General features: G+C 42.4%; 1 protein-coding gene across 1 annotated transcript in view; it reads left to right on the top strand.

Moving 5' to 3' along the window:
• The window catches only part of PDZD2 (PDZ domain containing 2), a 137,589-nt gene that overhangs the window by 86,324 nt on the left and 24,567 nt on the right, over window positions 1–26,698 (top strand). The window contains exons 6-14 of the mRNA XM_066569531.1: window positions 11,958–12,069; window positions 13,995–14,143; window positions 14,799–14,918; window positions 17,428–17,542; window positions 19,288–19,361; window positions 19,521–19,740; window positions 20,799–20,916; window positions 23,341–23,473; window positions 26,338–26,419. Of these exons, the coding sequence (XP_066425628.1) occupies window positions 11,958–12,069; window positions 13,995–14,143; window positions 14,799–14,918; window positions 17,428–17,542; window positions 19,288–19,361; window positions 19,521–19,740; window positions 20,799–20,916; window positions 23,341–23,473; window positions 26,338–26,419 (1,123 nt within the window). The remainder of the gene's footprint in view (window positions 1–11,957; window positions 12,070–13,994; window positions 14,144–14,798; window positions 14,919–17,427; window positions 17,543–19,287; window positions 19,362–19,520; window positions 19,741–20,798; window positions 20,917–23,340; window positions 23,474–26,337; window positions 26,420–26,698) is intronic.

Raw genomic sequence — 26,698 nt, 5'->3', positions numbered from 1 at the left:
CTGTCACATTCTTCTACAGCCTGACAAGGAGCACATCCTTGGGACCGGACAATCCCATCCCACCCAGCCCTTCTCTGCACGGGATGTGGGGGAGAAGCTGGAAAGGGGATGGCATTTACCACAGCCCCTGCCACCTCTGAGCTGCAGCAAGGCAGCAGCACAGGGAACAGGAGCTCTCGAGGCCTCCAGCCTATGTTGCAATCATGGTTTTGTTTTTCTCTTCGATTGTTTTCCACCCACTTCTACTGCTTTTGTTGGATCTGATGCAAAGTCTATTGCCATGCTTACGCAGTTACATGCTCTTCTTTCCCCTCCTTTTGTAACAAAACTTCTTTTACAGTTTATGATCCAAGTCTTGAAGTTTGTATTTGCTCTGTCAAAGCCAACAGACATTTTGGAGGAGGGATAGGAATTTCTGGCGGTGAACCATAGTTGAAATTCTGAATAAATGCTGCTGGTTGATACTCTCACTTGCATTCCCTTCAGGGCTGCATTAAGAAGAGATTAAGTGGGTTATTGTTATTTATTTGTAATGCAGCAGCTCTATGAAACTTCATAGGTCTTCTGGGCCTTTTTTGTATGGTGCAGACGAAAAATAAAATTATGTTTCTAAATCTAAAGAGCTTGTGGACTGGTTTCCCGACAAGGGAAGGCAGGTGGATTCACTTGAAGGTTTTATCTACTTCTTATTTTCCCTTCTTGTCTTCCCCTCACACTCTTTTCTGTTAAAATAAATCAGTTAAACCTTTTGATATGATATTGGTTTGGTGATTTGTTTTGATTTTATATTTTTACACTTACACCTGAGTAAAAAGGCTGTTCCCCAGAATGAGTCTCATGATGCTGGTGTTTACTTCCTACATGCCTGTCATCTCTGACTTACTTTGAGTTAATGTTTATAACACTCTCACACATCTTAATACTCCGACAAATTTTGTTATTTCTTCACTGTCTTCTCTTCTATGTGCGAGGGTGCCTTTTTTGGGGATGAAGGGAAAAACAAATAAATGTGGGACTCTTAGCATGCTGATGTTGGTGTAGTGTTTGTGTGTGAACTTGAGTGGGCATCTAAGCATTCTTTCGACTATCAAAATACTTTGAATTCTTCTATATACCATGCTTTCTATTCTGGTAATTTCTAATAAGGCTATGGCTTGGCAGCACTTAAATATAAAAATCAATTTTGACAAAATTTAATTATGTGTGGCTTCAGGATTGAGCTCCCTGGCATTCCACTGACTCTTTCAGCACACACTGGGAGTTATCTGTCACTTGGTTCGCTCATGTCTATTCCAGCAAGGCTCTGCCTGGTTGCCAGTGATGGCTTTTTCATCAAATGTTTCCTTTCCAGATTAATGTAGTGCTCAGGGAAGCTCAAGATGGTTGAGGTGCTTGTGACCATGAGGACACAGCTGCATGAGCCTCCCAGAGCCCTTCTGCTTGGACTTGAGTTTAGAGCCTGCCCTGATGTCCATCGTGTGCCACTGCAGCTGGCAGTGGTGGTGGCCACTAACTCAGAGCCAGCTGGATTTGCCTGCCTGTCAGGCGCTCTCATCCCTGATGGCAATAGCTCTTGGCTTTCAGAATACATCACTGGAAGGTTGAGGGGAAATCACAGAAATATGGGTACAATAAACACTTTAGAAGAGTAGTAGCAGGGTTTTTTTTTTTCATTGTCTTTTCTGCTTCTAGTAATTTCTTTTGTTGAAAGGATGTAATTTAAAGAAATGTAATAAGTTATTAGTGACTTTCAGGACCTCTTCTGTTTTTGCTTGATCTGCAGATGAAATCATTGCTTTTCTGATCCAAAGCACAGAATATGTTTGTGTTCCCCTTGCAATTGCTGTGTCAGCCTCAGAGTGCAGACAGGCCTCTCTGCAGCTTGGGGTGGGCAGAGTCTGTACTGTGTAAACTTCTCATTTTTACCTTTATCCTCATCCATCCCACTCAGGTCTGGGCAGCCAGAGCTGGGCTGGGCTGTGCAAATAGTGCATACCATAGAGGAAGATAAATGTATGGAAAAGATAAAATTCATGTGGCTTTTTTCCACCTGGCAAGACTGGGGGGGATTTTTCATAGCAAAGCTTAGAAGATGATTATAAGGCCAGTATGAAATCAAAGCATCGCAAGATTTTATTTTTAAATTTATATGAATGTATAGTCCAATTTATTATTGCACAATTGCTCTGGAAATCACTGCTCTGTGCTGCTCTCACGCTTTTGATGATATTCATGTGTCTTCTCTTTCTCTCACATATATTCCATTATATCTGTGCTGTAGATAAGGGATGACAGTGTGGCTGAGGATTAAAGCAGGAACTAAGCTGGGCTATTTTTAATCAGCGCACGTGTAATTGTATTAGACTTTCAGGATAGGTGGTACTCAAGGTCTGCACCAGGTAAGTGAGACTGTGATCTCAGTCTAAGAGTCAGTCTTAGATTTGAAGCTGACTCTCAACTCAGTCCTGTCCAGGAGTTAACCTTTCTCACCTCTGACAAGTGGTTAATGGATTTTCTTGTTCACTCTGTAGGGCTCTGGAGGGACTTAAAGGGGTGCTGTCAGGTGCTTATGTCATAATGAGTAATTCAGAGTGTTTTATTGTCAGCTGAGGCTTCACTGTCCCTTTTCTGACCTAGAACAATGTCTATCTAATTCTTTAAAAAGTCTAGAAGATACTAAAAACTTGCAGGAGCTTCTAGGTTTGTCAGAGGTATTGTGTCATTAACTTCTCTGTGAATATAATTCACTGCTGAGTGTTCAGAGCCATAATTAATAGACCTGATGGACTTGTGTTTTAGCACCTGATTACCTAAAGGCTGAACCAGGCAGAAAAAGCAGTCTCTTGGAATGAAGGTTTGTATTCAAATATTCATCCTTTTAGCTACTTAGAACTCAGCTGGACCAGGCTCTTAAGGAAAGTGACATAAGTTGTCACTGTTTCGAAATGGGACACCCCCCCAGGATCCCTTCCAACCTGGCTTATTTTAAAAATCTGTGGAAAAAAATAGTTAAAGTTATCTTTTCTAGATGCTGGTTGTGAAAAAAATTCCCCATGAACATTTGTTTTCAAGTTTTTAAGTTCTGCTCCAGCATTTTTGAACAGAAAAATAGAGTCTGAGTTAGTCAGCTTCTGCAGAACACAGCAGAAGAGTTTAGTGACACTTGAAAACTGTAATTTAAGAGAAGTATCGCTTTAAGTCTTACTTGAAAGTCCACTTGTTAAGTTTCATTAATAAAAATCACATAATACAATTTAAATGGAGTTCTGCTTTTACAGTCTTATGTAAAGCCCTGTTTAACATGAAACATGCCTTAAAGTTTTAACTTCATTAAGACTTGTGCTGCCAGGCAGAAAAAGAATTACATTAATGTCCTTAAAGTGCAATTCTTTCAGGAGTAGTTTGTCCAAAATGTTCCTTAACTTCAGATATGAAGCACTGGCCAGAGAGCTGTGTTATCCTGAACAGTCCTGAGACATTTCGGGGCTTTTTAACTCCTCCACCCCAATCCATATTTTGCCATGTGCAGTTGACACTGCTATTCTAAAATGCCATTATTTATGTCCAAGTGCAAAATAGGATAATATGATAGTATTTTCCTTGCATGATTTATTTTTAATTTTAGTTCACTTTTACTAATGTTTCTGTTGCTTGAAATTGAACCTGTCATTGCATTGCTGGCTGGTGGATGAACCTGGGAAGTGAACTCTAAAGGGAAGGTTCATCTGCCAAGCATTTACAAAGTGTCCAATGAATTTGGGGATTTTTGGTCCCTAGACAGAAGCATGTGCCATTTGTAGTTCCTTCAAAAGTTACTTGCTTTTGTGTGGTTCAATATCTGATGGTCTGAATATTTTTTAAATGTTCAGCTTCAGTGACCAGCTTTATATTAATGGCTTGAAATTTCTAGAGGTTTGTAAAACGCAGCAAGAGGGTGTCTGCCTCAGAAGGTTTGGATCTGTAGTTGCTGGAGGCAGGGATGGAAGATTGGGGACTGCTCCTCTGTACTTAAATCTTGTGTTCTTCCCAGATTCTTAAATCTGCTATTCCTGATGCTGGAGGCAGGACCCTGAGCTGAGTCTGTTCCATGCAGAATAGAACTGTAAAAAGAGAAAAGGAGCTCACCCTCATCTCTTCCTTTTGAGGGGGCGCTGGGAAGGGAATTTGCCTCCCTGAGCCCAGGCTCACCATGCAGGCAACCCCTGGGGACACCACCTCTGGCAGTACCCCCAGCTGCGTGACCCTCTGCTGTGGGGTATCAAGGCCTTTCTACTCATATTTAATCATTTTGAGATGACCTCAAGCGTGGGATGTGTGCCTTCACGTCAGTGCCAGGCATGTTGCACGCAGAGACGTCCATGACCCTGCAAGGTCTTCACCCTCCTACCAGCAACAGAAACAGGATGGCTGCTGCTAGAGGTTCCCTGTGTGATCCAGGTTACCTGATCCCTGCCAAAGCCCACTTGTGGTTTTCATGCAAGACATGTAGCTGAAAGGGGATAAATAAACCTGTTTGGTGAGTGTGAAGAATTGCATTTGTTTAACTCTGCTCCCTCCCAGTTCATATTTTTCTTTCCTGTGCTGTAGGACTGACTAGTTGTTTTCTGCCATGAGCCTTTCTGTCTTACCAGGGAATCCACACATAATTACCTGTAGCCATGCAAGCATAATGAAGAACAGGATAACAATGCCATAACTTTAAAAACAGTCTTGGGGTCAAAAGTTCTTCTGGAAACACTGAGAGAGAATTTCAGAGAAAGCATTAGCATTGAGAAGGAACAGGAAGCATAACTCAACAATTAAATGTGTTCAGGGCGTGGAGAGGGGCCCTCGTTACTTGGAGTACTGGAGTGTTTGTTCCCATTAGGGCACTGCAGTCTCAACACAGACTGCAGAAACACAGCTCGCTCCTCAAACCGCGCTGCATGGCTGAGAGAAAAGCAAGAAAAATATTTTCCTGGCAGAAATTTGCTTAGCAATGAGAGGCTTTACTTAGGGGTGAGGGGAAGGGGAAGAAATTGAAGAGCCTGGTGTGGGGCTTTTTTATGTACTGGGAAGGGTTCAACAACTCTTTTCCTCTTTGTGGTGATGACTGGCAATGTTTGCAGATCCTGCCCTGTGCCCCATCTCTCTTGGGAAGGGGCAGGCAAGGGCAGGGTCCAGCTGTACCTTGGCATGGCTCACAGCTGCTGCTCAGCTGTAAATGCTGAATTTGTTGGAAGTCTGGCTGTACTGTACCTTTCTGAGGTACAGTATGTGTCCAGCATATCGATGGGCTCTGTGCCCATCAGTACCCTTCCTTCATGCTGTGGCTGATGAGACACACTGGGTCCTACAGTGACACCAGAAGCAAGTTTTCAGAGTAAATGTAATTAGGAATTTGGGCAAGAGAAAATGACAAAATGCTTGGAGACCAAATCTTGTTCACGCAGTGTTAGGGCTTCTAGTGTTTCTAGAAGCCCTATCACATTAAAATAAGCAATTGCAGTTGGACTTGCTGTAGAGGGGGTTGCTCAGCAGTGGGCTGGCTGTGGTGGTGTGACACTGGTCAGGGCTGGGGGAAGGTGTCACTTGAGCTGGGGGAGCAGGAAGAGTGCTGAAAGGCCTCCAGGGGTGCAGCATCACTGGATTACTGTTTTTCACACATTGTAAAATTCACCTGTCAAGGAGACATTAACATGAGTGCGTTCTTCATGACAGGAGGGAGCTCCTCAGAGCACTCCTATCGTTCCCATTGCCTTGCTCCCAACCTTTCTGGGCCTTTTCCTACTGCTTCCATCTTAAAGGCAAAGACCAGAAAAAACTCTTTCACCCAGGGTCCAGTACTTGAAGGGTTCTCTGTAGATGTGATGCTGTCTCCAAATCATGAATACCTCCTGTTGCTTGGGCTGGTGGAACATAACCTTTCTTACTTGACCATAAATAACTGTGGACAATGCCCAGAGTTACAATTTTTGCTCTTCCCATGTGATATATTTGAAAGCCGAGTCAGCAGAGTAATAGAAACACAAGTTTATCTATGGTACAGGTTCTGCATGGTCTTTGTTTTTGTGAATGAGGGCTTTTCCCATAAAGCATCAGATACAGTACAGCCTGTCTCTCGTTTGGCTGTTTGGATAACTGCCCGGTTTTGAAGGAGATGAACTGCCTTTAACAAGCTAAAAATAACACCCTCATGGCACTGGAACAAGAGAAATGCTGTCACAGCCATGCAGTTCACATACATTAGCAGAAGGATGATACACACTCGAGAATTTTTGAGTTAGTGTGAATGTCTCAGAACCACATCTGCAAATTTTTGACTGTGTGCACTGTCCAGTCTTGGTTGGAATCACGTAAAAATAATTTGAGATGTGCTGTGCAGCATCCATAATGTATGAGATTTCAGATCCTTGAAGATGCAGGTAAGAAAGACACGTCATCCAGGTATGAAAGACAATTCTTACATATTCCATATCTTCTTGTATACTTAGGATGGTATAAAATGCCAGTTTGCAGCTGAAACCCAAAGCTCCCACCAGTGGTGTCATGGGAACACTCTCTGCAGCTGTTGGTTGACATCGGTATATTAAGGTCTTGTTTCATTCTCAGGAGAGCTGTTTATTTTGAGGAGTGATTATTGCATATTTTGTCCTTCACTGGGAATTAAAAGATTGTCATTAAAAAAAAAAAAAGAAAAAGAAAGAAAAAAAGATAAGCTATTTATTGTTTGTTATGATGTAACGGCTCCAGATTTGTGGTAAGCCATGAACTGAGCATGTATTAAACAAAATAATGGAGTAGCTGAACCAGCTTTCACACTGCTTGAGTTCCATGTTTGTCATACACTCATGGAATCCCTTAGGTCTCTGCTGTTTACTAAGACTGGTCTTCTGGGATCTCTCTGCAGCACATAGAGACATCTCGTGGGCAGTGACTAAACTGCATGGAAAGCATGTGTCCTGCTTGTTTTTTATGTTTTGGGGGGGAAAAAGGATAAAGCATAAAAAAGAGAACAGCAGGGATCTGTTTGTGTGCATTTGATTTCCTTTAGCTCAAAAGCTGTTTCTAATGGAAAATCATAATACACTGCAGAAGAAGAGTAATCTTGTCCAAAAAGAATTGGGAACTGTTTTGCTGGGAGCATCTTACTGTTTCCAAGGCATGTGTTGTCTGCGATATGTGTTTCTTGGAAAATGTAGCTGCGTTAGCCGTTTCCTGCTTTTCTTCATATTTAAAAGGATATTTTTTTAAAATTTTTTTCTCTTTGAAACATTATGAATAATTTTAGTGACTCTTTGGATATCTGAAAATGGAGTGTGCTTTGCTTAGCTGCAGCTCTGACCAGTGAGTCATTGGAGCCAGCACAGCTGGGACCCTGCTTCATCAAGAAAGAACCTGCCAGCATCCTCTGAACAGTGGCCAACACATGGTGGCTCCTGGTGTCAAACACATTCAAGAGGGTTTTGGAGAGTCTTGTAAAAAATAAATATAACATTACTGAAGATGAGAGTAGCTCAGCTCTGCCACAGTGCATTTCCAGTCTGTTTATAGAGTGGGCATAGGCAGATATTGCTGCTGTCTTTGTGCTGGTTAATGACAGGTTTTGTTTCTTGTGTGGGTTTGTGTATGACTCTGAATCTACTCTTGTATATCTACTCTGTCTCTACTCTTGTGTATCTACTCTGTAGATTTTGAGAAGAGACACAAAAATAACTGCTTGGAGTTTGTGCCTATTGAAGTGAATAGCAATTCCCTGTCTAGCAACTACTGCATTGTACTGAGGGCTTAGGGTTGCTTTTGAGTGCAGGCATTTAGTAAAGTGGCAGACTAGACACCACTTTAAAAGCTTTTGTTTTGTTTATTTGGCATTTCCACCTATTCAGAAAGCTGGGCAGCTCCAGTTCTTGACTGTTTATCAGATTTCCTGATCTCCTGCTGCACATGAACCAGGAGTTTTCCAACAATTTCTTTAAAATTAAGTTAAGGAGGGCTTGGGTTCCCGTTCCCTTTGGCTGGGCAGGAGGAAGTATGGGTTGCCCCTGGTGTTACCAGCATGTGTATTTCCCAGGTGAGCTTCTGGGGAAGGTTGTGGAAGCTTTGTTTCACCAGTGCTGCCAAACACAGCCCAAATCTGAGCCCTCCCAAGGCCTCTCTGGTAAAAGTACAGAACTATTGTCTGCCTTGTCAGCTTTGCACCAGGGGAGCAACCAGGGCACTGTTTTTTATAGAGGTGCCAGTTCAAGACCCTGAATTAGTGCTGACCTGAAGGTGATGTTCCTTCTCTTTTCCTCCATCCCTGTCTCCAAGTGGTTCTCTGCTTCTGTGTCATGAAAGAGAGGAGCAGCAATGCAAGCACCCTTTGGAAGAGGGGAGCTTCTTTCTTTGGAAGAGGGGAGCAAGCTAGTCCTCTAGCTTGCACCAAAAATTGCTACATCTGGATTTAGTTTGGACTTCTTGTGAGTCCCGTGGCTCAGTTTAGGGAGCTCCCTGGGCTTTGGGATATACTGTGTTTTGGAAAAATGTCCCTGGGTACTGCAGCCCCCGATGCAGTGTGTCCCTGCTCATCAGCCTCCTTCTAGGATCTGTGCAGATTTGTACATGCCCTCAAACAAAGCAGTAAGGCATGGGAAACTCAGTGCTGTCCAAGATTAGAAAATCCATGTCCTCTGCATCACTTGCAATGTTAATTCTCGTAAATTATAGTGCTGCAGTTTGTAATTTGTCTGTGAGATGGATTCAATTAAAGTGAAAAAGAGCTAATTTAAAAGTGAAGGTATTTTATTTTCTGTTCAAGGCGAAGGGGCATGTGGAGTTCCCTGCCTAGCAGATACATTTAAGGCTTAAAGCATGCTGTGCCCCATAAAACAATAAGTAATTGCACAAATAACTGAAACAGCTAGAATTATACCAGATCATAGAAAAAAAATCTTGAAAATTTTTTGAAAGGTTAAGGGCTTTAAGGCATCAGCTTGTCTCGAGGGACTAGGAAGAAAGTCTTTGTGCAGGGAACAGGTGAAGGTTTGCATTGGGTCTTTGGGGCATTGCTCTCAAGAGTCTGTGCTGGCTCCTCATGGAGGCCTCTTGGGTTCCTCCTGATGGCTGCCTCACAGACAGTGGTGTTGGGGAAATTAATGATTGAATGTTTGGGATTGTGCTGCTGGAGGAAAAGTTGTCATGGCCAAAGACCAGGACAGAGTGAATGGGACCAGAGAAGATGTGGAATTTTCCCATTGAGCTTGCACAGGTGCACAGCCGTTCCTCTTTCACGTGGCTGTTCTGAAGAAGGGCACTAGTCTTGTTGGTGGACTCGCTTTGCCAGTGCAGGTAGGGCAGAATTTGTCATGCTGCAGACTTCTCAGCCTGGTTCTCAGTGCTTCATTCCCAAGCCACCAGGGTAAACTGGTCTGCATGCTGCTAGCTAGCGCTCCTCGGCAGAGCCAGCCAGGCTGTGCCGTGGGGAATTGGGTGGGGAAAGGCAGCAGCTGAGGAGCTCTGCAAGGGCAGCAGAAAAGCAGTTTGCTTATTAAATTGTATCAACCTCTGTGTGCCGCCTTGGTTTTGTAGATCGGCAAGGGATTGCCAAGCTGTTTGCGGTTAAACAGTGCAGACTGTCATAATCCTGCTCCTCATCTTGCCTAATTAAGAGCCTGGTCACGCTGGAGCTTTGCCGAGGCGAGGACTCGGAGGGCAGTTGTTCGCTCTGGTGCAGTGCCAGGGCCGCGTGTCCCTGATAGTGCCGTTTCCTTCGAAATCAATTGAGATGTCACCGTCACTTGATCCCAGAGCTACTTAATGAACTGGCAAAATGGGCTCTATTTTTAGATCTCCCTTTAAACTACTGTGCGTGTTAAAGCTCCCCTTGTCCTTAACACTGGGACAGCATTGGGAGGGATTTATTGGTTTAGTTTAATAAGAGACCTACAGAACTGAAATAATAAGCTTCATTTCCTTGAAAGTGAGGAAAATTAAAATGGCATGGTTAAATCTGGGCAGCCACCTCGAGACGGTAAAGTGATATGTTCATGGCCAGAAGGATAAGGTGGAGCTGGGTTTTTCTTCTTGTCTAGGTTATGAGAGAGCCAAAAATTACAGATACATGCCTTTGGGGAGTTCTTGCAAGCTTTGTAGATCAGATTTCTAAGTATTTTCTGAGTAGGATAAAACTCCTGATGATTTATTAGGCAAGCTCAACAACTTAAACAATATCTGCTTCATTGCAAATGTTAGTATCTTCCCCTATGTGTTTATAATTAGTGTCAGAAAAATACTTCTGCTAAAATAAAAAAGAAAACCCAAACACAGGTAATTGAAATGTTTTTAATGACACAGATAATTTACATGGTTTTGCTTCCTGATTGTAGTCTGAAGCCTATTTGGATAAACTCTAATTTCAGGAAGCTGTTTAGAATGTCTTGAGGCTTTCGCTAGCATTGGTGTTTGCACACATATGACCTTCTGTGGATCATACATGGGGTTTGGGGGTTTGCTGTCTGTAGGCTCACAGGCTCCAGGATTGCCATGGGGAGAAGGTAGCTTGGGGTGCATAGTTTTAATACAAGTGGAAATTGTGTCCTGTTTTTCTTCCCACCACACTAGATGAAAATGTATGTGGTTGCAGAATGCACTGGTACTTTTCTCCTGTGGCACAGTCAAAAATCAGCAAAAACCCCAATATATCAGTAACAAACCAAACTCAAACCCCGTGTAGTAGAGGCATACGATGTGCTGAATAGGTTTGGGTTTTTTTAGGTGGGGTTTTGAATCTGATGTCTTACATATCTTCTGGAATCAGGCCCTTTTCAGGTTGACCAAATCACGAGTGCTGGTTTTTTTTCAAACTGATGAATGAATCGGATGGTTCTAAATTTACACAGAGCTGTGAGCTGCAAAGCATTTGGTGCTGGAAGTGGACTCTAAAGTAGTTGCTGCAGTGCCCTGAAAGATCAACAACTACTAGCTAGGATGTACAAACCCTGTGTAAATTAAGTGTAGCTGTTCCTGTTGAAGGGGAAGGAATAAAAAGCAGTTCCCATTCCAGCTTCCTGTTTCTGCCAGTTTCATGTTTTCCTGAAGTTTCTACTGTTCAAACTAAAATCACGAAGTCTAGACTTTGCACAAAAGATACACTTTGGCTTTGTTGGCTTGGGTGGAAGAGGGACTGGGGGATGGGAGGCAGGTTGTGGGAAAGACTGACGTTTTTAAGATTGAATAGCAGAAGCAGAAATTATTTTTACAGGAAAGCGTTTGACTACTTGGGTGGGGTTTTTTTACAACTGACTTCCAGCAGTTCACCAGCACCTTCCAAAATGCAGGGGCTGGGCAGAGCTTGCCCATGGGCAGCTCTGCTTGTCCCTGAGCACAGGAGAGCAGGAGGCAGAGGACATGTGGCCGTGCTGCTTACCTTGTTACTTGGCGTCCGGGCAAACACAGTCGGTAAAGAGACTCCTCCTGTCCTGATGCATTTACTCAGGGTTGTGGGGTTGTGATTCCACCTGTAAACTTTAATTGCTCATTTCCAGGCTTTTAAAGTGCTTGGCTGTAATAACTTTCTGTTAAATAAGCTTTTCATCCTCAAGCTTTGCATTGGTGCTCAGAGCAGACACTAACAGTAAAATAATGCTTTTTAAAAGTAGTTTTCTCTGTAAAGATGTGATGTCTCTGGAAGCCTGCAGAGCAGCACAAATGGAAATAAAAGCTAGAATTTTGTTCAAATACATGAGGAAGCAAGTAAGTGAGGTGCCACAGAGTGCTGGATGCATTCTGGAGGCATTAGTGTGGTGTCTTGCAGAGGATGCGTGACCATAATGTCTGAAGGTGTTGCAAAAAAATACTTACAGAAAATACTAAATACAATGACATGTTTTGGAAGCAAAGATGACATGCAATGGAATTTTCTGTCCCATAAGGACAATGGAAAAAATGTCATCAATATCTCTGGTTTACAAGAACTTTTTTTTTTTTTTAATTTCTTTTAGGTGATGGAAACTGAGAAATCTCAAGATCCAGCTTGTGCAGAAGTGTCCAAAGGAAACAATCAGAGTTCAACTCTGGCAAGTGGCATACTGAAATACAGAAGTCGATCTCAAGGTAAAGCTGGACTGATAGAAAATAGCAATTGTAGATTTTTTTATTGTAGTGTATTTATTTTAACTGTCTAAAAGTGAGATAGGATTTCTTTGAAATCATATTAGTTTATTTTGGAAGAAAAATCCCATCTGTAGGATAGTTGCATTCATCCTCCTGAGCTGAGCTATTGTAGGAACAGAAGTATTATGCAAATTTTAGAAGTGTTTTGTTTGTTTGTGCATTTCTTTGCTTTTTTTTTTTTTTTTTTTACTGTTTGCATTGTATGTATATTTCAGTGTGCTCTAATCAAAATGCCAATTACAGTGACTAATCCCCAGATTTTCTGTTGCTGCGTCCCCAAGTCTTAACAGTAACCTGTGTGCAGAGCTTGATCATATTCTCAACCCTAATGCTTTCTGAGGCTCCCTCCCTCCTGTGTTCACCATAATTTCCAATTACTAAGGTATTTTTAGGATACCTCAGGGGGGTCCTCTGCCTGTGGTTCCTGAGGCTGTGAGTTGGTGGTCACTGGGGATCCAGACCCTGTTTCTGTGAGTGCTGATGCCCTTGGGCTGTGGGTGAGCCTGGAGCATCCGCCAGCCTGGACTGCAGCATGAGAAAGGAAGATGCATTTGGAGATGGGCAGAAAATACGGAATTACAACTGTTCTCCAGAGGAGAGGGAGAACTGATGGGAAAGGGTTAGTTGTAGGTGCCAGGGAATGAAAGAATGCCAGGATGCTGGTCCTGCCAAGATTGCTATCCTGTCTGTGTGCAGCAGCAGCAGCCTGTGTGCCGGGGGAAGGGGAGTTGAAAAGCAGAGATTCCAATTTCAGATCCCAAAGCAGGGAGCAGGTTTAAATTGCACTCTGGGCAGTGGGTACAAATTCTGCCTATGGATGCATCAGCAGAATTGCTTTCATGCTGAGTGAAAAAAAGCAGCTGCCCCAGCTCTGTGCTCCATCCCTCCCTGGCACTGGCAGCAGTGCTCACACAGCCTCCAGGCAGGAAGGAGGTGGCAGAAAATTTGTTTGGGGCTCTCCTAGGCAAATTTTCAGTGCATCTACCTCAGACCATGACTCCCTGTTCCTGGGGTACAGACAGTGAGGATGAAAGGAAATCAGTTGCGCTCTGTGGCAGCTCCAACAGAAGTCTGGTTTAAAGTAATCTGAAATCCTCGTCATGAAATCCAGCTTGTGCAAATTTGGCTTGTGTCTTGGGTTTTCATCTGTAAAATAGGGGTTAATGTCCCTTCCCTGTGTGGTGTGGAAATGACAAGGATAAATGTGCGGGAACTGCTGTGACTGGGGATTCTGCAGGGACCTTGGAGAAAATGAGAATTGGAGGAGCCCTGTTGCGAGGAGTAGGGTACTCTGTGGCTAATTACAGGATGTCCTTCAAGACAAATAATTCTGTTTCTTACATGAACTCTGCACTCCTCTCTTTAAGACAGATCTACAGAAGAAACCGAGAATTGTTGCCAAAAGGAAAGAAAATAGCATTTTTTGGCACATTTTTACTTTTTCCATTCCAGAAAAAAATTCCTTCAAAGTGACATGACACCTCCAGAAATGAATACTGCTGCAGTGTCAGGTCTTTTAATTTTAAATACATGAAGCCTGAGAGCTTAGTGCACTGGCAAGTGCCATTGGGTGTGAACAGATGAATTTCTTTCCTGTCCCTGAGCTACCGACTCAATTATCTTCTGCTTTTCCTTAATACCATGAGTTCAGTATCAATGAAAGATTGCAGAAAACCTATGACAGCAGGAAAAGTTCTTGGTTGAGTGTGATCAAAACTGGTTTCCAACTGCCTGGCTGGGAACTGGGTAGTATTGTTTTAAGGCACTTTAATTTGGGATTTGCAGGGGGTAGTTATTGCCTGCTGGTGAGAGAGGCTAAAGCAGCTCTCAGATGTTGAAGGATGTGTTTCTGTGGTTTTTCTTAGGTGCTGGATCCCGCTTGGAGTCTGTGGGAGAAGACGATGAGCTGACAGTGGAAAATGGTGAATCAAATTATGAAATAGCAGTGAAATATTCCCGGGGTGGAAGAAAGCACTCTCTGCCCCAGCAGCTGGAGTCAGCAGGAGCCAGACAGGTGAGCAAGGAGGGCAGAGCTGGCTGTGAGCACCTCGTGGTGCTCAGTCCTGAGGCATCTTCCTTAAGCTCATAGAAATGGGCAAGGGTCATGAAACAGGATCACACGGGTACATCATGGGACTGAAACCAGGCATGGACACCAAACTGGGATGTGTTGGCCACCTGTGAAGAGCTTCTTTGAGTGTTGTGAAGGAGAGTACTGCTTGCTTGTGGCCACAAGGTCCTAAGGCTATTCGTCTTAGGAGTTGCAGTTCTAGAGATCTGAAGACTTAAAAAAAAAAATTTTAAAAACTCCCTAATGCTTTTTATTTCAATTATTTTAAAATGTAGGCATTTTCCTTCTCCCTTCCTTTCTCCATTTTTTTTTTAGCAAATATAGACTTGATTATATCATGAGGTTATCTTTAATCCTTTTAATTTAAATCATAACTGATACATTTCAAAATGATTCTACTGTGCAAAATGTGGGAAAATTACTGTGGCAAGATTCACTTTGATTGTAGTGAGCTGGGGTTTCATCCCTTGAACATTTCTCTGAATATATCTCTAAGATACTGTATCTCTCTTCCTCGACACATGCAATTTTCCCGGTATGACATCTGCAGTATCTTTGCAAAGCAATCAGAGCGATTATCCTTGTTTGTTGATGTTAGGACTACCATATTGTGAAGAAATCCACCCGTTCCTTCAGTGCTGCCCAGGTGGAATCTCCATGGAGACTGACCCAGCCATCCATTATTTCCAACATCGTCCTGATGAAAGGGCAAGGCAAGGTGAGGATTTCTGCATGTTTCTCACATGTAGTGAGAGCTGGCATTTAAGAGGTGTCTCCTGCACTTCCAGCTGCTCTCAAGGTAGCTGGTAATTGTGCTAATGATAAACAAATCCCATTTCCAAACATAAATGCCAAAGTAACACCTGCAAAATTCAGGGGATGTGATGTTCATGTTGTCCACTTGACACAGGGTGGCTTTCATTCTGGTTTGGTGCATCTCGCCATTACTGAGATATCAAATATTTATAATGGATCTCTAAATATGTATGTTTATGCAAAGTCAGTGCAGCTACAAAACAGTACCTGTTCACATGTATATTTATGGACAAGCATATTTTCCCTCTGTGGAATCTGGATGCATTTAAAAAAAATAAATTACTGCAAATTAAGCATTAAACCTGAAGACAGGTTACTGGCTGATTGCTTCTCAGAGAGCACTGAATTCCATGGGTCAAAGAGTCATCTTCTCTCCCTCAATAATGTGTTTACACACTTGCTAGATACCAGTTGGCTGAATGCTAAGAACAAATAGATAAGCATTAACCCAGGTATACATTGTTTTCCCTAATCAAATCCACACTAGTATTGGAGCTGTCATTTAAATATGCTAAAAATATGCATGTCCTTTTGTGAAATAGTCTTCAAAGTCATCAGATGGATTTGTTTTGGACTAAGAAGATTTGTTTTGACTTTCAAGCTCAAATACAAAACTAATTCCTTGTTGTGCTTTATGTTAGAAAAAGAGTTAGAAATAGTTACTTCTATGGGTAGACTGGCTCACAGTTGCTTTAACTTACCTTGGTTTAGGAGCTGTGGGTCTTTTATGATGAGCAAATATTTCTTCATTTCTCTTATTTTTTTACTCTGTTTTTCTCATTAAATTAGAGTATTTCTCCCCCTGGGATAAGCCACCCTCTCCTGCCTTTTTGCATTTAGCTCCAAGGTTTTAGAAAGAAGCTGGGAGAATGCAGACCCTAGAGATCATGAACCACCTAAGGCAGCTGCCATTCTGTGTCCCTTCCACCCACCTCATGATCTCCTCTGTTAGGGATTGCACCTTGTACAGTTTGTGCAATAGTGCTCAGTTTATTATCCCTGTGCAGACCTGGGACTTGAAATATTTCTCTGCAGAGTTGCAGTGTTGGTGGCAGGGAGCCAAGGGTTTGCCTTTAGGTTTGCATCCAGATCTGCAAGGGGTGGTTTCCTGCTGTGGAGTGGCAGCGCTTGTCTGGGAACGTGGGCTAGTGTAGGAACTGCTGTACTTTGCAGACATATTTCTCCCAACCCTCCCATGGAGCTGTGGGGAGACCTGCTGTGTCCAGGCATGGGAGTGCCAGGAGCCTCCTGCCTTCTGTAGGTTGATTTGCAGTTGATAATTGCACAGGGTTGAGCATTTACTGGAGTTATTTTGTTCTGCACAGCAACTTAAGTTGCTGCCTGTCCAGAAATCAGTAATGTCGTACCAAGTTACTGGACTTGGTAAGTTACTAGACTTGTGGTGGCCTGCTCTGTGTTCATGTAGTGAAACAAAAGATCTGATTGTTGTGTTGGATTGTAAACTCAGTGCTTGCCCTGGCAGCATCCCTCAGCTGGAGAGTGCTGCCCAAGGCAGTAATAATGTCCATGGCTTCAGATCACTAAAGCACAACAGTTCCCCACATCCTTCGTCCACCTGGTCGGTGACTTTTCCCTTTATTCTGTAACATTCATGAACAGCAGTGACAAGAGGGGAAATATGGGAAAGGGTTGTGGACCAAGGAATCAATTTGTCTGGGAAATAACTCAGCAGAAGGGGAAGAGGTTCATTCTGCTGTGTTCATCAGTTCTCAGGTCAGCTTTGCAAGATGGTCCCATAGCCTGCTGGGGTAGTGCAGGGGTAACAGCTAATGGATGGAGCCCTGGGGAATCTATTGATCTAGATTTATTTAAATACAACGTGATATATGTCTCCAGAATAATTAAAAATGTACGTGTGAGTGGTAGCCCCCACATGCCATTCTCCTTTCAGCTACATTCCTTACATTGCAGCACTGACCTTATGTCATGTTCTGAAGCTTTTCTTCTTCCTGAGGAAATGTAGGATCTGTGACATAAGAGAAACCTATAGTTAATCCTGGTTATAGATCTTGGGGGTAGGAATTGACTGTCTGTTAATTCAGAATGAATGTGTTACTGTTTTTAAAGTGGGAAATCTATTGACCCCATGTTTTGACAAAACACAAAATATTCTCGGAGTTTTTGCTATATCAGCTTAGGGTGCCTGCTGCTATATTTTGGGCTGATGAGTGTGTTGATAATGGAGTGAAAGTAAATGAGAAATGGGATGAGAGAGTAAGTTGGCCAAGCAATTCATCAGAAGATTTTAGGTTTTCATCTTTCCCTTGTCTTGTACATTACTGGCAGACTTTCTCACACAGATGATAACAGAGTAAGGGGCCAGCTGTGTGTCTTCTCCTCTCTTTTCTGTAGGAAAAGAGAAAATCTCTTCAAATCTCTTCTTTCTATAGGGTCTTGGATTCAGCATTGTGGGAGGTCAGGATTCTGCTCGTGGACGCATGGGGATTTTTGTGAAGACTATATTCCCAAATGGAGCAGCGGCTGCGGATGGAAGGCTTAAAGAAGGTATGGTAGAGAGAATCCAACCTCACATAAACAACCACAGTGGGATATTATTTCAGTCCAGGAGGAAAATTCAAGTACAGCTATGTTTAGGCACCTGGCCAGCACCAAGAGGCTATGGAAAATGTAAAATGCCCTGTTTGTTCATCCTGTGGAAGATCATTCATGGCAATTAACCTGACTGTATTTCATATTGAGAAGGAGGAACTACAGAATAGTGGTGGCTGCTTTGTTTCCCCCTTTCTCTTTCATGAACTTTATTTGCCCAAACAGCAAGCTGTAATTCTCCAGTTGGAGAGGGTCAGTGACAGCAGGGAAATACAGATAGCCAACAACACCTGGCTTAAAGATGCTGGACTGAGAAGGCATTATATATAGGGATGTGGAGTCTGGGAGAGGCTCTTTTGAGCCCTTGTACTCTCTAAACCTCCTGGTATGATTTTGACAGGGCAAGAATCATAACCACAAAAAAAAAAAAAAAGAAAAAAAAAAAAAAAAAGAAAAGATGGGATTGGCAGTAAGATTGCTCTAGTTAGAGAAGGAGATATAGCCAGATTTTATTACTGCTTTTCCAATCTTAGTATCTGAGCTGAATGCATAGCCTGCTCTGTGTGTGCTGCACCATGGTCTGAGTGCTGTGACACAGCATTCTGACAGACAGACTCTTTAGTGTTGAAAGTACAAAGTGACCATGAGTTCAGGGTGGTGGTTTACAACCCTTCTACAGGGGTTGTGTTACTTTGCTTCTATGGAAAGCTGCTCCTGTGTTACTTCTCTCAAGCTGCTCCTGTGTTACTTCTCTCCTCATATCATCATTCCCCTCTTTCTGTCTTATCACACTTGTTGTATTTGAGGCTGCTTTTGGTGCCAACTCTCACACTTGCTGCCAGAGGGAAGCTCGCATCCCTGCATCATAGGTTGTGCACTTGCCGTGGGAAGCCAATAAGTAGCAGCTGTCCCATAAACCCAGGAATCATTTACAGGCTATTCATAGCTTGAAAATTCTTCTTTTTTTTTTCTTGACTGAAGCTAGGAAAGGAGAGGAGGGGTAGACTTAGCTGACAGTATTGCCCCATGTCATTTTGCATAGATGCAAGTAAAATTGCAGGAAGTGGATCTGAATCATGCTGACCCTCTTTTTAATAAAATTAAGGTAGATAGCTCAGCTGGGTGTAAGTAGTAAGACCTAGAGCCTGGAAGCTGGTAGAAATCTGACAGGACATGTTCCTTGAGGTGAAAAAGGCATTTGTTGTCACAGCGTGTGGGCTACTACATGCTTCTCTGTCTGCAGGCATTTAGTAAGGGAAGGCATTTGCTTTCTGCACGTGGATGCAAGGTTCGTTTTCTCGGACAGGCTTTGAAGTGATGTGCTGTAGTGTTTCACTTAGTTCTTCATTTCTCCTGTTAAAGCTTACAAAAGAAAGGCAGTTTTATAGTACCTTTGGACTTCATGTCATAATAATTTTCAGACTTCAGTTAAAATCCACAGCATTTGCAGCTTGTTTGTGGGAGTGGGAATGCCAAGTTCAGAATCTCTGCTGGAGAACAGTTTTTACTTTGGTAATCCATCACTAGTAACTTGTAGAGACATTAGTACAAGTGGAAATAAATTGAGAACAATAAAAGGTTTTTTATTGGATAGTTAACTGAAATCCTTATAGTAGTAGATCACCTCATGTTCAGGAAGGATGTTTTAAATCTTTTTAGTCTTTATATTGCTGACCTCATTTTTTGTACCTATTTACCAGGGGATGAAATCCTGGAAGTTAATGGAGAGTCTCTGCAAGGACTGACCCATCAGGAGGCCATCCAGAGGTTTAAGGTAACATGGATATAGCACTGAAGAGCTTCATGCTCCTCTTCACTCATTGCCACCTGCTACCCTCAGCTTGATACTCCTGCACTGCCACGAGTTGCCGTGTGCAGGTTCAGTGACAAATGTTGGTCACCTCACGGTGGTGGTTCTGTGCTGTCTCTGCAGCAACTCAAGAAGGGCGTGGTGACGCTGACGGTGCGCACGCGGCTGCGCAGCCCCAGCCTCACGCCCTGCGTCACCCCCACCCTGCTGAGCCGCTCCAGCTCCCCCAGTGCCAGCGGCACCGCGCCCGTCCCCGGCCTCGAGGAGCCCGAGGGCTCCTCCTCCAGCCGCAAAGGACCTGGCCCCAAGGACAGGATCGTCATGGATGTGACACTCAATAAAGGTGAGCGTCCATCGTAACGGTCCGGGAGAACAAATCTCTGCATCTTCCGGGAGTTTTTGGGAATAGGTTAGAGATTCTTATGCCTGGTATACCCAAGTATGCCCATTTGACATGGAACCACAGGACGAGGGGGAAAAGTACCCTCTAATGCAAAAACTTCTGAAGAGTTCCCCTTCCTCCATTTTGCTTTTCCAGAATCAGAAGCCTCTTATGGGTAGCAGTCATAAGAGTCCAGAATCAGAAGCCTCTTATGGGCAGCAGTGTCCATGCTGCTGAAAGAAGGAGGCTGTGAGATAGCAGGCAACTTCCTGGCAGACCAGGAGGCTGTGCCTTTCTCTTAAAGAGTGTCTCCAGGGAAGGCAAATCTGCACAGTGTTGAAAAGCTCCCCGATAATCTGTTTGAACTCCTCCATGAGGGTTGCTCTCATTAATAATTGCTCATTATAAACTTAAAGCCTATGTTATATGTGGTACACAAATATGCCTATTTTTAAGACTCATAATACAGTGATTTTAAAGGTTGGATTCAAAATTTTGAGAGAGAATGTAAGATGTCCAGATCCCTAAAATAGGGATGTTGTTACCTGAAGGACAGTGGAGGTGAAAGTGGCAGAGGTGACCATTGAACCAGAGATAATGCCTCACCTTCCTTAGTGCTTCTTTGCTGAGGAATGCTGTACAGATATCTAACAAAAGAGAGCAATACAACTGGCAGCATCTTCTGTGCTCATGTTTTCTGCAGTAATTTTAGATGAAATCTTGATTGGATTGCTGCCTCTCCTCCTTTGTGCCTTGGACCAGATCAGATCTTTCCAAGAGGTTCCCACGGTGCCCAGAGTATTTTCTGAGATACATCAATCTCAGAAAACAGCCAGGATCAGCTATTTTCAATCCTGATTTCCACTTGTTGGTCTTAGCTTCCTGACTGACTGCACCTAAGGCCAGCCCGAAACAATGACACGAGTCCTGAACTCAGATGGGATGTGGGAACACAAACACTTGTGTGTCCTTTGCGATTACAATCTGCCACATTTCTTTGTACTTCTTGTTTTTCACAGAGCCAGGGGTCGGGCTTGGCATTGGTGCCTGTTGTCTCACGCTGGAAAACAGTTCACCCGGGATATACATTCACAGCCTGGCCCCAGGATCAGTGGCTAAAATGGATGGCAGGTTAAGGTTGGTTAAAGCAGAAACATGCTGGAGTGGTTTTACAATAAAATCGATTGAGATTTTGTTTTTACCAATTGGTTGATGTAGCAGGGAGGAAATTTATACTTAAGAGTTCACCAAAAAGAAAACATTTATGTTAAAACATTCCAAAGTAGTATTAAATGCCCTGGAAACATTATTCTTTGTTCTGGAAACAGCACAATCATTAAGGTCTGGGTTGTTTGGTTGTTTTTTTTTTTTAATTCTCTATACAGAAAGCTGAGCTTAATAGCACCCTTTGAAAAAGAGGAGCAGCAAGAAGTGCAGCCTCATGCTTTTTTTGTGAGAGCTGCAGCCAGAGACCCCAGACTGAGAGGAAATTTGCAGAGCTCTGCTAAAAGCTCAGTCACCTGAAACTCTCCTCAAAAGAGCTGGGATAAATGTTCCTGCTGCTGCCTGTGCCCATGGGTTAGGCCCTTACTCTCAGTCTTGTGGGATTGCTGCAGGCTGACCAGCAGCACTCTGTCATGGAGCAGGGATGTGTTTAGGAAGCAATCATTCCCAGGATTCCCTTGTGCCTACATTGGATTAAGTGACAGAAACTTGCTTTTCCCCTTGTGGAGGCTTCATTTTTGAAAACCATTGGAGGAAACCTTGCCACTTTCTGCGTTCCTCCATAAATGTTGGTGGGTGCTGGGAGCGTGGCTCCAGAGGGGAGACTGTGCTGAAGAGGTGCTGGGACTGTGTGATCCTCTTTGAGTGTGTGATGTGAGCACTGGTGCAGAGAGGCTGAGCAAATGCCTTGCTAGAGAGTGCCTTCTGTTTCCTGGCTCACCAGGAAAACTGCAATAGAAATTTGATTTCTTGGAATAAGGGAAGAAGATAATTTTATGGTGGCATTGCTGCCAAAACCCTTGAAAGTTCCTATAATATAGAAATGTCTACAGGACACAGCATTTAATGGTAACTTGCTTTCTTGCAGGCCCCTTTGGAAAACATTGCAGTGCTGGTTATGTCTGTATGTAACAGCTGCATTGTTTATTAGGTTTATGTGATTGATTATATCCAGGCATGCTTCCCAGATTTTTAGCTTGCTTCTTTGAGACGTTGCTTCTGTTGTCCCATCAGCGATTTATGGCTTCATAGGCCAAGACTTACAGGGTGGTTTTGATTTTTGGAAAACATTGTTAATCAAATGTTGGCTTTGCAATGCCAGGGGAGGTTTAAATCCAGCTCTTCTGTATCTGAGCTTCCTCTCTCAGTCATGTGGCTGTGTAAGTGACTCCATTTGTGCAAGTCTAAAGGAATAGGCAGAGCAGTGAGATGATTGCAGAACTGATAAGTCACTCTTTACTTTCCTGAGCCTGTACCAGAAGTGCAGGTTACTGAACTGCAATTGTTATTTTGCCTTCGGTATATGTACTCATAGTGTCACACACGACAGTGTCATTGTCACAAGTAGCCCAACACAAGCTGGCAGTAGTAGATTCCTTGAGAGGGTCTGTTCAAAGCAAATGTTTCAGGAATTATGGAGAATGCTTTAATGATATTCCTAGTTGATGATATTTTCTTTTGAATAGTTCCAGATGCCTGAGCACCATAAGCAAGAGTTACAAAACTGAGAAAACAGAGCTAAACAATCATAGAATCATGAAATGGTTTGGGTTGGAAGAGATGTTAAAGATCATCTTGTTTCAAATCCCCTGCCATGGGCGGGGAATCTTCCAATAGGTCAGGTTACTCAAAGCTCCATCCGTCCTGGTCTCAAACACTTCCAGAGCTTCTCTTGGCAACCTGTTCCAGTGCCTCTCCACCCTGACAGTAAAGAATTTCTTCCTAACACCTGATCTAATCCTGCCCTCTTTCAGTTTGAAGCCATACTCCCTTGTAGTATCACTACATGCCCTTTTAAATCACACAGTGTGTTTTCCTTTCAGGAGAGTTTTGTTTTGTTTCTTCTTTTTCCTTTTTAATGGGTTCTCTATGATAATTTTTAACAAATACAAGCTTACCAGGCTCAATCTTTTCCTGGGGTAATTTCATAAACTCATATCTAAATAATGAATTTCTTATCAGTGTTTCTGCTAAGTAATTGAGTATGGTGTGAAGAGAACAGCCCATCTGAATCCCATTTTTCCTCTTCTGTGCTCAATAAATATCTGAATGCAGAACTGGAACTGAAGCTTGCTTTCACCCTGATCCTAATGCAGTTTTCTTGGTTGATTCAGTAGAGATTTTTTGCACTGACAGTAAGTGCAGAAGGGATCTCTGAGCCTCCATTGTGAACTCAAGAGGTCTTAAACCATGCACATCACTGGTAGCAGCACCTTCTTTGAAAGTCACGTATTTTCCAGAACACTTAGGTCTTTGAAAAAGCTGGGCCATCAGTTGAAAGCACAATTTTTTTTGCGTGGAAGGTGGTTGTGATTAGGTGACTCTGTCTCTGTGCAGCCGGGGTGACCAGATTCTGGAGGCGGATTCTGTGAGCCTGCGTCATGCAGCACTAAGCGAAGCCTACGCAATCCTCAGTGAGTGTGGACCAGGACCAGTCAGCCTAATCATTAGTCGTCATCCTAACCCAAAGGTGAGGAGAAAATGAGTAAGTGTATCTGGATTGTTTTCATCTGGCACTGTAATTTGAGTCTTGCTGTCGGAAAAGCAGAAAATGAAGAAAATGGCTTTTTCTTGCTATGGCATGTATTGTGCAAGATGTTAGGACTGATGCTTCCCAGTTTTGTAAGTCATAGCAATGTTGGACTGTTCCTGGTGCTTTTCACTTAGTCACCCACTGATCAATTGCATTTTCCTGGAACTGCTTGAATGAAGTGTTCCCATCTTTCTTGGTACTTGGATGAAGTAGCAACGCAAATATAGCACAAGACCTCTTCCTCCTAAAAGCTATTTTGCAGTTACTTTGTCTTTGAGTAGAATATAATTTAGGGCTAGGAATATATGTATCAACAACATGAATTGATCAACTGTAATAAAGTAAAATCTATCCAAAGATCAAAGTTTTCCTTCAGGAATTAAAACGTGAGAATATGGAGCACACTGATACTGAATCTGTGCAAGGTCAGTTTGGAAATAAGGCTGTATTTACAAAGTAAGTGTTCTCAAGCATTTTTTAAAAATTGATGATAGAAGATGAAAGCCTATTAGCCAAGCTATAGGGAATAACAGCTTCTTTTATTTCAGTATTTCAAAGAATTTCATGAGTGTACAAAACCTTCCTGTTTAAACAGGAATGAAGCTGTAAAAATATTTGCATTAGTGGGTCCAGAAAGCTCTGACTTTTGAACTCATAACTACAAATGGCCTTAAGAAAGCCATATCTAGGAGAACTCAGGTTTCTTATTTTGTAATTAATAGTGTATTTTGTAATTAATAGTGTATTTTCTGCTAAATCAAATATACAGTCAACAAACAGGGGCCTGCTTTCCAGAGTTTATTATCTTTGTTGGAAGGCCTTGTGCTGCTGGAAAGAAAGAGGCTGTGGTTCTATTAAAGGTGAGCATGGCGAGGGTAAGAATTGGGGTTATAGCCTAAGATAACAGTATTTCTGGTGAGTCTGTGTGCTGTGCTGAACCAAAACAATGGTTCAATGTGATTGCATTATTAAGGCTTACAGACTTTTTGGATTGTCTGTAAGAAGCATGAAATAAAAATGCCGTGCTGTAGAGCCTGCCCTTTCTCGTCTGTCCTTCTTCTTGCTGTGGTGGGGTCTTGAAAGCTGATGAGTGACCTAACCTGGTGTCTGCTGAAAGGATGAACTGAGTTAAGCTAATTGCTTGGTATTACTCAGTAACAGAGGGAAACTATTAAGTGGCTCCTATTACAGTTTTCCATAAGTGATATTTAAGATGACAACAAATCCTTTGCCAAGAAATGTACGAAAAGCTAAAAGTTGAGCTGGAGAGACCCAAAAGCATTTTTCTAGTACTGAATCCATAATCCTGGCAGTATTGAATCCATAATCTCTCATGGCTGGATCTCTGGAGGAGTGTCCCTATAGGAACCCATATTTATTGTTATGTTACTGTTACCCATTTTCTGAAAGCACTGGGGGATTGATAAATAAGTGTGGGTATTTTATTTTATTTTATTTTTCATTTGCTTATAATAGTACCCCAGCATGCAGATTAGAGTTAAGAATTAACTTGTCCCTTTCCATTTTGAACTGCCTGAGCATAAAGAATGCTAAACATCAAAGCTGGCAGAGTTTGCAGAAGCATGGATTTTTGGTTAACTTAAAAAATGCACTGCAGTGTGCCTGGGACATGTTTTAATTCTTGGGATATGTTTTACCCAAAGGTTTGTGTTAAGGCGATGGATCATAGTCTAAGGATCTGGTCCATGTTCTGCAGGAACTCCCTGTGCCCCAGGAGCCCAGGGACTTTTGGTTTGCTATAAGTTCATGACACCGGCTGGAAATAGAGATGTGTTTTTACAAAGGTTCATGTTTTTTCAAACATTTTTATACTTAATTTCTTATTTTATAACACAAAAGATCCACAGAACATTTTGCTGCTGAGTATGTTTGCTTTGGTGTTTTCATGTACTTCCAAAAGAAATACCACAAAATTTTCTTTCTGCTTGTTATTCTGACTGAATATGGCATTTATGCTGTGTTTAAACTGCTGAGTTTGCTTCAGAATCTCTCAAATCTTCATGGTTCAGGAAGACTCAAGTTTGTAGTCTCTATTTATGCTGAATTTTAATTCATGTAAATCAATGTGCATAGAAAGTATTTTTGACAGAATTAATTTGCTTTCTGTTCTTAAATATATATTCCTGCAGACTAGTTGTTCTTGTATAAAATCATATGTTTTCCAGTAATAAGAATTAAACGTATGGCAGTAATTATGGACTAAATTAGCAAATATGGTAAACCAGTATTTATTCTTAAACCAGAGAAACATTAATTTCCAATTACTGATTTAGATTTTCTTTTGAAAAGCAAGGAGAAAAGAAAATTAAAAAGACAGCTAATATTATGGGAAGTCTGGTATTCTTCCGGTGGGTTAAGTGTAGAATAGCTTAAGTTTCTGATGTGTGCTTGCATAAAGCAGTCTTTGTCTATTTTAAAGTCACATTTTCTCAACAAATCAGTACACAGCTTTTAATTGAGTTTAAACTGGGCTCTAATAGCTTCATTTGATTTCTTTAAGTCTGGGACTGTTTTATTTGTTTATATTTTGGATTTGTTTATATCACTTGGATGCAGTCTTCTTGCAGCTGGCAAGCTTCTGCTTCCTGGCTTTTGCAGGAAAGTGGCACCGAGAGAGTCTGAGTCAGGGGGGACAAGGGCTTAGGAGCACTCAACTAGGTCTTCTTTATTGCATCTTTAAAAATAGTGGCTTATATGATGGATCATGTACTTGTGATAAGTGGTAAGACTCTTGTAATTTCTTGTACCCTGTTTGAGCTTTGTCTTCCACCCCACTTCAGGTTTCAGAGCAGGAGATGGATGAAGCAATTGCACGTACTACCCACCGAGAGAGCAAGGACTCCAGCTCCTCTCACGTCACAGGTAGCAACATGTTCTCTTCTCTAGAGCCTGTTCTCTCACAGATGCAGAAGTATTTAAGGGCATGCTCTGAAGTTCCCCAGCATTAATATTTTGAGAGCCCTCAAGACAGCAGAACAGTGTAGGGAGTATCATCATTCTGTCCACTGCAGAAATTTTAGCACAAACATCCAGTTTGTGCTCTGCAGCTTATGTAACTTGCTTTTGTTCACTGGCCTGCCATGACCTGAATGTAGGGTTATCAAGAGGTGGTGGTTCTGAACTTTTTTCAAGATGAGGGGA

The sequence above is a fragment of the Molothrus aeneus genome, chromosome Z (assembly GCF_037042795.1).
Source record: "Molothrus aeneus isolate 106 chromosome Z, BPBGC_Maene_1.0, whole genome shotgun sequence".
NCBI classification, from domain to species: Eukaryota; Metazoa; Chordata; class Aves; order Passeriformes; family Icteridae; genus Molothrus; species Molothrus aeneus.
This window is presented reverse-complemented; position numbering and strand designations above follow the sequence as displayed.